This window comes from Astatotilapia calliptera, chromosome 4, assembly GCF_964374335.1.
Source record: "Astatotilapia calliptera chromosome 4, fAstCal68.1, whole genome shotgun sequence".
Classification (NCBI taxonomy): Eukaryota; Metazoa; Chordata; class Actinopteri; order Cichliformes; family Cichlidae; genus Astatotilapia; species Astatotilapia calliptera.
In genome coordinates this window covers 15,876,542-15,891,125 of record NC_137425.1, presented here as the reverse complement: position 1 = coordinate 15,891,125, position 14,584 = coordinate 15,876,542, and the positions used below count along the sequence as shown (strand labels likewise).

The following is a 14,584-nucleotide window of genomic DNA, read 5'->3' as shown; positions in this document are numbered from 1 at the left end:
CACCTTTTTCACTTATTGATGGCAAATCCTGTGGAAGCATATAAATATTCAACTTTCACGTTTGAAATTAAATTATTATAAATTGTACATGTATGCATAATTGAATTTATAGAAGAAATCATTGCTCCTGTACAGAAACAATTTGTTCTTTAACAAACTGTCAAAAACATTCACATGCACTTTTTAAAATGTACACACTTATATGTACATATATTCTCAACTAGCACAGTGATTAAAAAAAAAAGGAAAACTTTTGCATTCTTGCCTCTCAGTAAACATGATCCCATGAGTCAATGTTTCTGCCTAATTCAGCACCAGTGACACAGACCAGTTGGTGACCACCCCATCCCTGGCAACCACCAGCTGTTAGGGTAAAATGTGTATTCCAACATCAGGCAACTACATCAATTGTTTAGTGGTTGGTGGAGGTTGTAAGAACTTTAAGTCGCAGGGTCAGGCTTGTGTGACTGGGGCTTTGCTTTGACTCAGGTCACCTTAGTGTATATTTATGAAGAATGAAGGCATGCTGCTTCATTATCTGATTTCCAATAACCCTTACCTGATCCAAATCAGCTGTTGCTATCACTATGTAGCAGGGTGTGGTTTTTGCAGGGTGACACAATAGGACTTTCATGAATTTCCCCCATGCACATTAGTGGTGTGAGATACTGCTGGATTTGGTATTCCTTTTATACTAAGTAAATAAAGGCCCAGTATCAACGATTCTGATACAGATACTGATTCTTTTTAATAATTATGGTGGATGGTGGATCAAACTGCTAAATCAGAATGAATTTTCATGACCTGTAAGTGTTTGGGGGATTTTCTTTTCTTTGGATTATTAATTAAACCCAAGGACAGAAAACATATAATGAGAAGTCTGTATCACATCTACTTGTAGTTTAAATATAGTAACTGCACAGTATCCCTTTTACAGTTAACACAAAGGGGTTATGATAAATTCGGGATATTTGTTTCAATCACAATAAATGTTATTGTGACACTTGAAAGCAGCAGCACTTAGATAGACGGCCAGGTTGCCTCTTTGATGATTCTAGGAGTAACAAAGAAACAGAAACCAGTATCCCAAAAAGTTTATTCTGTTCATCTGGACTGTTTTCAGTGGGAGAAACGTTTCATCGCTCATCCAAGTGACTTCTTCAGTCTCAGCTAACTGCAGGTTTCCCCAACCTTATAAACATTTGCACTTTATATAGTTGGGAAAATTTGGGATTTACTTACCTGGATGATTGAGCATGTATCAAGACAGAAACTAATATCAATCTCATTATGCTCCTATTTATCAATATCAATACAAACTTTGGCATCTATATTTTGGTTTGATCCGCCCACCACCAGGGCCATGCAGAGCTGTTTAAAGGGGCGGGTGCTCAAAGTTAAAAACAGGCACATACAGCCAGGCTGAACAACAACACACATTCTTTAAGAATCTAATACGGAATCGCATCATACTATATCACTGTTTTACCTGATGGGGTACAATGCTGCTGTTGAGGAGTTTCTGCTGATCCTGCTCCTGATAGTGCAGGAGGAACGGGCTGTGTTGAGCTGCAACTGGAGACTGTAAAAAGTCCATAGGAGAGATGGTAGCTGATTAAACAAGTGCTATGAGATAATAATAAAAAGATTGGTGAAAGTGCCATGTCAGCAACCATAAGGCAACAAAACTGTGAGAAACAAACTAGGCTCTGCCTATGAATCACTCTTTGCCTCTCTTCTTCCTCCCATCTCCTCATCTCATTTATCACTCTCTACTTGCTGTCCATCTGAGGCACAATTTACTATTGCAATAAACTATTATTTAATTATCCACACTTAAAAACCTCATCTATCTATTCTATAATAAAACTGTTTTTGACTTACTTGACCAGAAGTATTGACGGCTTCTTTTTGTGGTTGAGTTGTATTTTGCTCTTCCTAACATAATGAAAACATGGCAAATCCATATTGGCAAAATATGTGAATAATATAGCTATCATAGACACACTGATAGTTAAGTAGTTTATGCACCATAATAATTCTACAACAAATTCATCTGTAAACTTTAACACGAGTGAGGTTTTTCAGACAAAAAGGAAAGAAATCTTAAAGGATTTAATTACCTTTAACAGCTTTAGTTTATCCTTGAATTTTACTCTAGGTCCAGCTTTTGTGATCAATTGATCAATTTCCTGTTCATCGAGAAGATACAGACTTTCCTTATCAATTTCTTGAGCTGTAATAAAGTTAAATAGCAGAAATAACGATTATTTATAAAATTACTTCAGAAACACTTTTTTAAAGGAGTTCTGCATTGATGTATGATTTGAACACATTTAATTCCCTTTTATTTTAAGCAAGTATCACTTTCCAGTCTTAGGACATCTTCTCTTGCACATTTTGTGGAGTAAATATGAAAATGTGTATTAATAGGTATTATTTTTCAGAGTTAACAAAACGTATAAGTATCAATATCTGTACCCATCACTGATGCACAGTAATAATTTACCTTCAAATGCCTCAATCCAGTCACTTAGTTTCCATTCAGTCAGTTTGTTTCGCACAAATCCATCCATGACCAAGAATAGAAACTGAAAGAAATTGTAATTTCTGATCCTGTCAAGGTGAACGAGCGGACTCTAGCGCAGAACTAAGGTTTTAATTAAAGAGAGTTTATTTACAGTGACACCAGGCGCTATAAACAACAGTGCAGAGCAATTAGTGCTCCCGGGAATCCAGGGAAAAATGAACACGTCCAAAACTCCTCTTCTCAATCGCCAGTCCCTCACACTTCCTCTTTTGTACGATACACGACGTCCACATACGAATATCCTAACTCACGTCAAAGACAAGGGAAAATAGGGAAGCGTCCAGTAGGGTCTGTACACGGGAAGAGAACACAAGTTAGACATCCACAGAAACACGAGCGCCACGATCCAGCGACAAGTAACACAGAGCCGCCGCCCTGCGCAGCAGGTGAGTGGAATAATTGCAGGTGCGCAGGCCAAGAGCGTGGACCAATGACTGTAGAAAATGTGGGCGGCCTGACAGCTCCCCGTTATGCTGGCTGCATTGTAGATCATAAACCCCGCCTCCTCCGTGTTAACGGATGGCACTGGGGTCAGACCGACTAAAATGAAAGCCTTCTCCTCAGAAACCTTTTTTCTAGAGTTCCATCTGCTATTTTAAGTAGTTCTTATAACATTAATTTGGGTTTAGGGAGTCATTTTTCTCACAAATGTATTTTAATGATAACTAGATGCTGTAATGATAACACATTTATGCACTTAACATATAACTATAACATCTATGATGAATGTGGTTCAATTCAACACATGCGTTGAAGGCATTGACACATTGACTACACAGCAAATTCAAAAGTGTTAAATTTTTTGGTGTTAATAGTCTTCTTGCAAAAGTAGAGTTAATTTTACTCTAAGTAGAGTCACATTCTTTTAATGTAACTCTGAGGTGTAAAATGATAGTAGTTAAAATCGAGTGTTAAAAATGAGTGTTTCTCTGTCAAATCTGGAGGTGTTACAATGGAAACATTAACTCTTGACCTCTTAACTCTGAACTCCTACAGGGGCTATGACACCAATAGAGTAAATTCACAGACTCCGCCCCCAGCACGGCTCCAATCGAAGCTGAAGTGAAGCCGTTTCAGAACATTTTGCTCTACATATTTGAGTTGTTTGCCATGCTTGGTAAGTCATTTTTTCAAAGATTGTTTCAATTATTATCATGAGCTTTTACTTCTGTGGCTCTTTGGAGTTGAGACAAAGCTGTGTGAAAGGCATTAGCCATGTTGCTCGGTGATAGCATAACATTCTGTTTTAGCTAGCTGAAAGGTATTGTTTGCGGGCAAATACCACAGCCTTGAAAAACAGCTTGCATGTGAATTTTCAGTCAAACTTTTGGTCAAATACACCTAAAACAATGTCTAGAATGTGAAATGTTGGTATAATGGTGCTACTTGAAGCCTGAAAACGATTGCCCATAAAAAAAAACGAGCAAACAGCAGTAGCAGGCGTCCTGACTGGATTCTACGTTAGCATAGATCCCTCCAGAGTTTTGTGCACACGGTTTAGGTAAAAATGAAAAAGGTTGAGGTTTTACATTTAGTTCAGTATTACCTGTTGCCTGTGTCCTTGTCTTTTGGGAAAATACTTTACACAAGTAATGGCTCAAAGAGGATTCCTTTTTTTTTTTTTTTACTGTGCTGCAATTGATTACAGGATTATTTGTGCCATTAATTAGTGTCAACTAATTTTTATTCAATCTCCGCACAGGATATGCTTGTGAAGATGGAATATGGGGGAGAGCAGAAGTGCGTTGCAGTTCCACAAAGGGATGAATGAAGGACATGCATATTGTATTGAAGAAATAAGTGATGAGAATGCTGTTATTTGCATTTACCATGTCAGACCTTTTGATAAACACAATTCTAATGAAAGTGAGAACATGTACACTGTTACATCTTTCAGAAAATGTTTTGAAATTGTGGTGCACAGTTCAGAATAAATGTTTTTCAAAAACCATTGCATCTTTTTAGTAAATGTTTATTTCCAAAAGAAATTTCTAGAAGTTCAGAACAGTAAAATTCCCGCTTTTTAGAATGAATTAGAAAATAACTCTTAAGTAGTTAAACTAAAATACTCTTTGAGAGTTAATATATAAACTCTTAACACTAAGTGTTAAATTATCAACTCCAGACAGATTTGGTGTTTAACACTAAATCAGAGTTAATGTACCAACTCTCCAAAAAGAGTTAAATTAACACTCTCTGGTGTGGACCCATATAGACACTTTAATAGTGTTGAAATCAAATCTGACAGTGTTAATTTGGACATGCTGGATTTGCTGTGTATATGTGTAAATGGCCCAGACGTGGTACTGCAAAGTCAGATTTAGTCACTTTGCAAAACTGAAATACCAAAAACCTCCACCCCAGAGAGAAGGGTTACATCTCCTGGGTTTAGGTGTGGCTTGCCCCTCTGGGGGCGGGGGTACCTGGACCTGGGATATAGAGTATGTTTGGGGAGTGCAACTGTCTGTACAGTGTCTATTTGTGTCTGTCTAAACGTTGGGTGAGTGCTGAGTATTTGGTTGTGCATATGGGGTGGGAATGCACGTTTGTGTTCGCGTGTGCCTGTTCGTCTGTGTCTATATGTCAGGTTGGGTCTTAGACTCAACCTCTCTGGGTACATCTCAGGCCCTCCAAAGTACGGAGGCCTATCTCCCCTCACCACACTCCCTGCCGGTGGCTGATGCCCTCAGACGTTGGTGTGTTGGTGGTCCTTGTCGACTGGGGCTGGGCGCTCATGTATGTACCAGCTCACTCCTGGTGGCTGATTGGCGGGGCCTGGCGCCTGTGGCCCGGCTGGGCCCCTTCCGGGGGATGGGATGCCCTCTGGCCTCTGGGCCTGAAGCTCGGTCCTCTCTGGCACAGCTGGCTGCCGGCAGAGCCCGCGGGCACGCCACTGCAACCCCCTCTGGCCTCTGCTCCATAGCTGCTGGGTGACCTCTCGTTTGGGGTTCTACTCAGCTCTTCCCAGGAGGGGAGCACGGTTCCCCCCCTTTTGGTGGTCCTCCTCGGGTCCTTGTACTCTGGGGCCTCTGGATATCTGGGGCCTGGATCTCCTCCATACGTGCTTCATACCCTGGTGGACGGGGCTATGGCTCCCCACACTCCCTAGCAGATCTTTACCTTTGGAATACAAGCATGCTGATCCACACAGGTATGCACACAGGTGTACACACGGGTGTTCACAGACGTGGACTACACCTTTCTTGGCTGCTGCCTCAAAGCACATTGTGCGCTGTCTATCTTACGTGCTGCACAATATCGTTTAATATTTAGTATCTACTGTTATCTACTGCTAGCTAGTTTATTGTGATGGTGCTGTTTTTTTTTTATTATGTTGCTCTTTGTTGTTTGCGTTCTCTTCTGTTTTTTTTTCTCCATACAGGTGATCCAGGTGTTTTTATCTTTTTTTTTCTTTCTTCCCCCCCTTCTCACCGTCTCTTCTCCCCTTTGGTTTTCTTTCTCTCCCTCTCTTTCTTTCATTCTTTCTCCCTGTCCTATCCCCCAGTCATATTTGTCCCGTTTGTAGCAACCGAAAATAAAATAAATTCATAATTATAATAAAGGTCAATCAAATGGACCAATATGGCAAGGCCATGATGATCCACTTGGTAAAATAAATCCGCTTGGCATCTTTCTTGGCCTTAAGACAACAATTCTGATGGCTAAAGATCCAAACGGGACACAAAAAAAAAAAAGAAAAAAAAAAGAAAGTAATACCAAAAACCGGCAAGCTGGTTCGCGGACAGATTACCAAACTGATCCATTTTTATGGAGAGTAATGTGCAATACCTGATGCCTTTTAGTGGTGAATGAGTTATTGAAATTATTTCCGATTGTTATAACATATATTCTAATTCAGACTAGATTTGAAATATATATTTGAAAGTAAACAGCTTTGACCAAACAATATAACTAAAATTTGATTTCAGGTACAAAAACACGACGAATTGTTCAGCCCTAGTTTTCATTATCAGTTAGTAAAAGTTATTCCTCAGTTGCCCATGGTTTACAGTCTGCTTAAACAAGATTGAATCATTAGCAGAAGAAATTTCTCTTGCCACTGCCTGCAATTTTTAAATCACTGAAATGAATAGTTTTATTGCACTTTTCTGTAAATAAGTAAAATAGATTTTTTTTGTACACCACCTTTATTGTAATATCTATAGTGTCAATTCAAGATTTCAAATTGTTCCTTAGAAGTTTTATGGTTTATTTTCTTGTCGAAATTAAAAATCAGAGTATGTTTTGCTCTCAAGAGTTTGCTTTGTGAATGTTTGTGTAAATGTTTAGGAATTTAAAAAAACAAAACAAAATGTTCATTTCAGTATTTGAAATTCAAAATGTTTATATACAATGTTATTGTTTAAATGTTAGGTTTTTTTTTCTTGTTTTGCTAATGTATTTTAAAGATATGACAAAATAAAAACATTAAAAAAAAGAACAAGAAAAAGCGCATATTGTTTGGTCACAATTTTCTATCTGTTTTTTGTCCTGTCTCAGTTTGTCTTGATTGCCAAATATGTCTTGACCTGTGTTCCCACTCAGTGAAGCCTGCAATTGCATGAAAAAGTAATATGTTGAGGAAAGAGAAGTCACTACTGAGTCAATATGCATATAATTGGCTTTTCTTAAAATTGTAAATCTTAGAACTTACATGCAGCTTTTAGTCTTATTTACTGTCCTAGCATAAAGTGCCAAGTATTTAAGTCCTAATTTTGTTGATCGTAGACTGCAACTTTTTTTTAAATATATGAAAGGTGTATGTGAAATATTTTTGCATGTTGTCTTTAACAACATTCAATAAAACAGGGTATAATCAAAAGTACTGTTGTTTTTCCACATAGAGCATAAAAAACTGCAGAATTTGTGTCAGTAAGAAAAAAAAGAGGGAAGAATTGTGACATCACTGAAAAATTTGATAGCTGGCCTGGCATAAAAACAAAATCAGCAAATGAGTTCAAAACAAAAACAATTGGACGACACGGACTCAGGCGCTGTCATTGTCCTGGGTGTGACCCAGTGTTTTGTGTTATTTGTAATCATTCCCAGTATTTAGTGTTCTCTGTGCCTCCCTTATGTTTGGTCTCTGTGCTTCTCAGTTGATCTGTCTCCCGTCAGTTGTAGCCCCAAGTCAAGGCCGCGTCACTGTGTTACGTTTCCTGTTTTACTTTGAAGGTCTGTGTCCTGCATGAATGTACTTCCCTTGGGTCTCATCATGTCTGATTTCACCAAGCTCTATTCCCCTATCTATGTCTCAGTCCCCTCGTTATTGCCCATTGTATTTAAGCCCTGTGTTTCTCTGTGTCAGGGTTGTGTGTGTGTGTGTGTGTGTGTGTGTGTGTGTGTGTGTGTGTGTGTGTGTGTGTGTGTGTCCCATCATGGCTATGTTTCTCTGCGTGTTTCCCCGTGAGTTTAGTTTATTCTTTTCCAGTTTAGTTTAGTTTTGTGTTGTATGCCATTTCCTTTGCCTGCAATAAAGCTGTAGTTTTTGAGTTCATCCCTCGTGTCCAGGAGTCTGCATTTTGGGTCCAACTCCTGCCTGCACAGCCGAATCTTGACAAGGACAGACTGGAATCACAAGTTAACTGTTCTTTTATTTACACAAAAACACCAGGTGCAGAATATATACAGGTGGGAGGGAAAGCCAGGGGTTCCAGTGGTCTGCGGGGTAGGGTCGGGGGAGAGAAACAAATCATTGTCACTCATTCTCTCCGCTTGAGAGATCCACACGCACGACACTCTTTCCACAGTTTGAGATGTCTAAGCACAGTTAGTTACATACACAAGCACACTAGAATTCACCAAGCTGGATTTACACTAACTTATCAAACTCAATAGTCCAGCAACAAGGAGATCAGAGCCACTGCCTTAAGTAGTGGCCAGAGAACAAGATGAATCACCAGTGTGTGCTTAGGAGCAGGTGCGTGGGCCAAAAGGGAAAGCTCGCAATGAGCTCCACCCAGGCAGAGTGATGAAAGAGAGGGGGAGGGCGAGCACAACCAAAACAAAGGCTTGGAAAGAGGGCACACCGGGCTGGAGCATACAGGCTTGACTTGGGACACATGGAAAATATTGGAAATGCATATATTGCATTTTTGGTCTCCCAGAAGATGGCCCCGACCAGGTAGGAAGGTGCGAGAATGAGTCCGGGGTCTTCCTCCTCCTCTGTGGTGTTGAACTGCTGGGAGAGCGCATCCGGTTTCACGTTCCGTGATCCTGGTCTGTAGGTGAAAGAAAAGTCAAAACAGGTGAAAAACAAAGCCCACCAGGCCTGCCTGGAGTTGATACGTGTGAATGACCAAAAGTATTCCAAGTTTTTGTGGTCAGGCCATACAATGAATGGTTGTGCGGCCCTCTAGCCAGTGCCTCCATTCCTCCTATAAAAGTTTAATAGCCAACAGCTCCCAGTCCCCGATGTCATAATTATACGTTGTGGGGGAGAATTGGCGAGAGAAAAAGGCACATAGGTGGAGCTTGTCATCCTTTTGTTGAGACAGGACCGCCCGCACCCCAGAGTTAGACGCATCCACCTCCACAATAAACTGCTGTAGGATGGGAGCTGTAGAAAACCTCTCTTTCAGCTGAGTGAAGGCTTGCTGAGCCGCTCTGTCCCACTGACATGGAACTTTTGGTGAGGTTAGTCTGGTGAGTGGAAGTGTGATCTTACTAAACTCTCTGATAAAATGCCGGTAAAAAAAAAGCTAAAGCTGCTGGTGATCGGAGGGTTCGCGCCACTACACCACTGCATGTACCTTTACTGGATCAGGTTTCAGATTCCCTTGCTCAATGATGTGACCCAAAAAAGCCACAGAGTTCACATGGAATTCACATTTCTCCCCCTTCACAAAAAACCTATTTTCCAAGAAGTGAGGGAGGATTTGCCTCACGTGAACCTGATGTTCAGCAACTGCCTTTGAAAAAAAGAAATCCCATGCTACCACAGGGGAAGATGAAGAGCGGATGATGCCTGTCGTGAGTGATTCAGTTATGTATTTGTCCATTCCTTCACTCTCGGGCTGAGAGAGGCTTAATAAACAACTGGAGGGAAGTGGGGCTCCCGCCCAGCGGGATAGGTCTGGTGTTTCCGATTATTTGACTTTTTTGGGGGGAGAGGCAGGCGGAGTAGCATCTCACAGGCAGTTCAAATGGTGATCAGTCATCTGAATTAACAATGAAAGAACAACAAGAAGAAAGAATGTCTTCATTTACCTGCAAAACCAGAACTTAATTTTTAATCATTTTTAAATCCATCTTAACCTAATCCAAATATTGTATTTAGGAAGAACATCCTCCTGAATAACTTATTCTGAGGTTTTATGAAAATACTAGATAGTTTAATGCAGTTTAGTGCAGGCTAAGCTGGTTAATTTGCAGTTCTGTGATGAAGTTTGTCTAACTGGCTGTCATTGCTGTGAATTTCCATGTAACAATGTATCAGACATCAATCTAAATTTAAGCTGATATAAATATAACCTTTATATTTGCTTCATACTATTCAGGGGTTGGAACTCAGCCTTGATAGCTCATGTAATATTTGCTTGTATCTTGTTGAATTCCAGTGTGTAAATCCACAATCAGGAGTAAATCCCAGATCAGCGAAGATCAGCTGATCACATACTGTAAAATTCTACTGGACATCCCAAAACAATTTATTGTGACTTAGTTTAAGGTCATTTTGATTTTTTTTTTTCTTTACACTACAGCGCCACACCAGGCATCTCCCATTTTCACCTCTGGACTTCCAGGTCATATTTGGCACAAATGTTTCTGAACATATGCCGCCCACTTGGTTATGGTGTTCCATGTATGCTATGTCTGCTAGCATCTTGAACCCTGCTGTTATGTGCTGGATTGTCTCGGGGACATCTTTACACAGCCTGTACCTGGGGTCTTGCCTGGTGTGGAAGACCCCAGCCTCTGTGGATCTTGGGCTCAGAGCTTGTTCCTGTGCTGCTATGATTAGTGGCTCTGTGCTGTCTTTCAGTCCAGCTTTGTCCAGCCAGGATTTCTGGATGTCAGCCACTTCCTCTATCTGCTAGTGGTACATACTGTGGAGGGGCCTGTCCTTCCATGATGGCTCCTGCTCTTCCTCCTCTGGTTTCTGGTATTCACTGAGCACGCAGTTGGTTGGGGCTATCTTCCTTATGTATTTGTGGATGATCGTTGTCTCATCCTGGACTGTGGTGCTTGACACTCACTAGGGCATGGCCTCCTTTTTTCTGCTTAGCATCCATCTAGCTTTAGGGTGCTGGACTTGGGGTGAAACCCTCCATGCAGGGTTAGGAGTTTCCTGGTCTTGATGTCAGTGGCTTCTATCTCCAGGCCATCTTATTATCCCAGCAGGGTACCTGATCACGGGCAGATTGTGTTGGGGAGTAACGGAATACATGTACCGGCGTTACGTATTTAAAATACAAAAAGTAATTGTAACTGTATTCCGTTACAGTTACCATTTAAGAAGGTGATATTCAGAATACAGTTACTTTGTTGAAATAAATGGATTACACAGCGGTCTTTTCCCATTTCATATGTTAGCCTATGCTCTCTCTATTTTTGGTAATTCCACGCCGGTGGAAACCCAAACTAAACACACATTAAGAGGCTCTAATGCCTGTGTTTCAATCTCACAGCCCGTGTCACCTCTACTTGTTTTTTTGTAAAAAGTTTTTTGTTATAATGTATATTGTATATAATGTATATTGTAATAACATGATATTATGTTGTTCAAATGTGAAAAGTATATTGTGAGAACAATAAAGTTTTCATATTACATGTGATATAGCTCTATTTTTCTTTTGCCTGGGTGGGAGCTCTACGCTTTCGTAATGTTTCGCTTTGAAACCAGACTGAAATGTTTCTGAGATATCGTTAATTTCCAGTAGAGCCTGGAACTGAAGGAAGACATTTTTTTGCAGGATTTTGGACAGGAAGGAGAGTTTAGAGATTGGTTTAAAATTTGAGAACACTGCTGCATTGAGATTTGTTTGTTTTGTTTTGTTTTTTTTTGAGAAATGGGTTCACTATGGTATGGTTAAGATCGGCTGGGATGGTTTTAATAATGGTTAAAACTTTAGGTCCAATAGTGTCAAAGACACTATTATCTTTGACATTATTAAAAGAGAGAGGGGATAATAGTGTCACAGGACATTCACAGACACATTTACACCTAACATCCTTCTAGAAAAAGACTGAGTTAATTTGCCCTTTCCACTTCCACAAAAACAGTCTATAAAGCACTGTCATCTTGTTGTTATTAATACATTGTTTGTAATATATAGCACCTTTTCACCAAAGCAATCGTCAGATAAGATATTCATTTTTGACAATCTAAGACTTTTTTCAGTATTATGAATATGTTCTCATAAATTATAAAGTCTAAGGAGCTTAGAAAGAAAAGCATCTGGACTTCTTTAAGTTGCTTGAAGACATTTCACCTCTCATCCGAGAAGCTTCTTCAGAGTCCCAGATTTAAGAGCAATGGGAGTGTCCCCCATGGGTGTAAAGGGAATCAAAACTGGATTATAGATGGCAGACAGTTGTAGACCGTGTCGTAAGCCACCGCCTCTGTTTACCCTCTGCTTTACCCTCTGTTTACCCTCTTTGAACAGAGGCGGTGGCTTACGACACCAATTGTCTGCCATCTATGATCCAGTTTCTAGATCCCGTGCCTATGCACATCCGGGTTCTTCTGACCTCAGGAGATCACATGATAGGGTGGGGCTTGGTTTCACAATGAGTTCACCCGAAACTTTGGCTGATTGTGACCAACACCTGTTTTCACACCTTGGCTCATGTGATTAGGTAGAGGATCAATAGGGGGTCCATGTCCATCTTAGGGGATACTCCAATAGGGCTTGACTCTGGGACTCTCCACCATTTGACCCAGGAATGAGAGGTGAAACATCTTCAAGTCCAGACGCTTTTCTTTCCAAGGTCCTTAGACTACGATGACCTGGATGGCTGAGAACCCCCACAGACATAAACTATATTCGCTCCTCCAGGAGAAAGCTAAGTACCCCAAAGAGAGAGTGGCTCTTTCTGCTGCCACACAGAGGTCTCTGGACAGGAAAAAGAAGTAAGAAATTAAAGGGAAACACATGTTTTTATGGCAATGCTTTTTAGATCGAGTGATTAGTGGTGTATGTGGTACTGGAGTTGGTGAGTCTCCAGCACAGACTAGGAAGATGCAGCAGAAGCCAAACTGCCCCACTACCAACAAATATGATATTACTTCATTATTACTTTTAATTGATTCTAAATTTCACTTGATGTTATTTCTAAATGATTGTCCTCAAAAGTTATTTACATACATTCATTACTCCTTTCCTAGAGTCTTGAAGCCAAGCCAAAGACAACATGTTTGTGCCTCAGGACAGCTTAACCGTCAGGAGCAAGTCTGTACCGGTACAGATTGTAAAACATCTATTATAACACACCCATTGCCTGAAGTCATTCTTTCTCAGTACATTGTCCACCGAGGTTTCAATATTTTTTATTATAATTAATTATAATTATAACATAATTTGTCACATATTAATAAAAGTAGCAGTCTTCAGACACAACCTGCTTTCGACGTATAAATAAAGATCTTTGTTTACACACTGGCATGCTGTTACATTAATTGTAAGGGGCAAGTTTGTACTTGTCCAGTAATTATTGTACCAGTATAGTACCAGTAAACATTGTAGTCATTCTTTCTTAGCTCAGTGTCCGCAAAACTTTAAACATTTTTTGTTTTTTATAGATAATTAATTACAGTTCTAACATTATTTTAGTCACATATTCATAAATGCAGCAGTCTTCAGACGCACCCTGCCTTTAATGTATTTAAAGTCATGCCCTAACTGGAGTTTTTACTCTTTTAATGCAAACCTTTCACCACTAAGACTTTAGTCAATGCTGCTAACCACACGATGGTCCTTGAATTAGCTTTGAAAATTCACATGAATGAACTGTTGCTCACCGAGTAGAGCCGTATTGTGAGAGGGTCACCATGGCTATTAGCCAGGCCAGCTTCTGGGAGAAGGGTTCTGGCCCCTGTTTTTTTGTTTACAGTGTGATGATGTGAGGGGAGCCGCGGTGGAGCAATGGACTCCAGGATGAGATGGGGATAGGAGGGTTCTCCTCTTCTGCCTGGGACGAGGCTGGTCTGGACCCTGCTCTGAAGGAGGAATTTCGGTCCTGCTTGTGAACACCTAACAAACATTTATCCTTTGTTGTGGGACAGTTACATTGTGGGACAGGGTGGGAGTTTAGCGAGCATAGAACATTGTGTTTTATATGTTTTTTTGAAATTGGGATTATTTATTTCTGGGGATTTTAGTACCTTGACAACATTTTATTGCTTGTTTTTAGAATTGTTTTTCATTCTTCCTCCCTGGTTTGGAAATAAGCTGTTTCTGATGAGACTTACATCATCTATGTGCCCTGGGTTTCTGACTCGCGCACTCCCCCCCTTGTATCTAAAGAACCAGCCTCTATAGTAAGACATTCGCACCAGCGTGTCTACATATTCACGAACAAAAACATCACAGTGCTGTTGGTTTGACTGTTGCCACTCGCCAAAATAATTTGTGTCAACAGCTGATTGTCAATGAAGGAAAAAATAAGTAGCTGTAGTTAAATGTAAGTCAAAAGAAGCTAAATTAAAAACACTTAAAAACAGTTGTGTGCCTAATTACTCTGGCTTTGTTATCTGTCATGTTTTAGTGATGCATATATTTAATATCAACTGCTTATAGCTGTAAGTTCAGTTTTATACAGACAGTCAGACAATTTAGTTGTGGTCAAAATACAATATTTAAGTGTGTATGATTTATTCATTGCATTTTTTTTTCTTCAAGGGCTTTAATTACCAGATGCATGCTTAATCATCAAGGTAAGTAAATCCCAAATGTACTGTTTGGGAAAACCTGCAGTCAGTTGAGACTGAAGAAGTCACTTGGATGAGTGACAAAACATTTGTCTCACTGAAAACACTACGCGCAGATGAAC

The 14,584-nt window shown here is 40.1% G+C and overlaps 2 protein-coding genes and 1 long non-coding RNA gene across 7 annotated transcripts in view; 2 read left to right on the top strand and 1 right to left on the bottom strand.

The window, feature by feature from the left end:
- ccp110 (centriolar coiled-coil protein 110) overlaps positions 1–14,584 on the top strand; it is a 664,638-nt gene that overhangs the window by 94,443 nt on the left and 555,611 nt on the right. The gene's annotated exons all lie outside the window — the stretch shown is intronic.
- LOC113020774 (nuclear GTPase SLIP-GC-like) overlaps positions 1–14,584 on the bottom strand; it is a 45,080-nt gene that overhangs the window by 10,690 nt on the left and 19,806 nt on the right. The window contains exons 1-5 of one of the 4 annotated variants that reach the window (XM_080300255.1): positions 2,510–3,011; positions 2,124–2,236; positions 1,885–1,938; positions 1,490–1,582; positions 4–28 (exon numbers count right to left, since the gene is read on the bottom strand). The exons of the other annotated variants lie outside the window; for them this stretch is intronic. Coding sequence (XP_080156381.1) covers positions 4–28; positions 1,490–1,582; positions 1,885–1,938; positions 2,124–2,236; positions 2,510–2,576 — 352 coding nt within the window. The 5' untranslated portion in view covers positions 2,577–3,011. Of the gene's footprint in view, positions 1–3; positions 29–1,489; positions 1,583–1,884; positions 1,939–2,123; positions 2,237–2,509; positions 3,012–14,584 lie in introns of those variants that run through there. 4 annotated transcript variants of the gene reach the window in all.
- On the top strand, positions 3,368–4,541 carry LOC145428273 (uncharacterized). The gene is made up of 2 exons (XR_013908524.1): positions 3,368–3,707; positions 4,293–4,541. It is a non-coding gene; the product is annotated as an uncharacterized LOC145428273 (long non-coding RNA).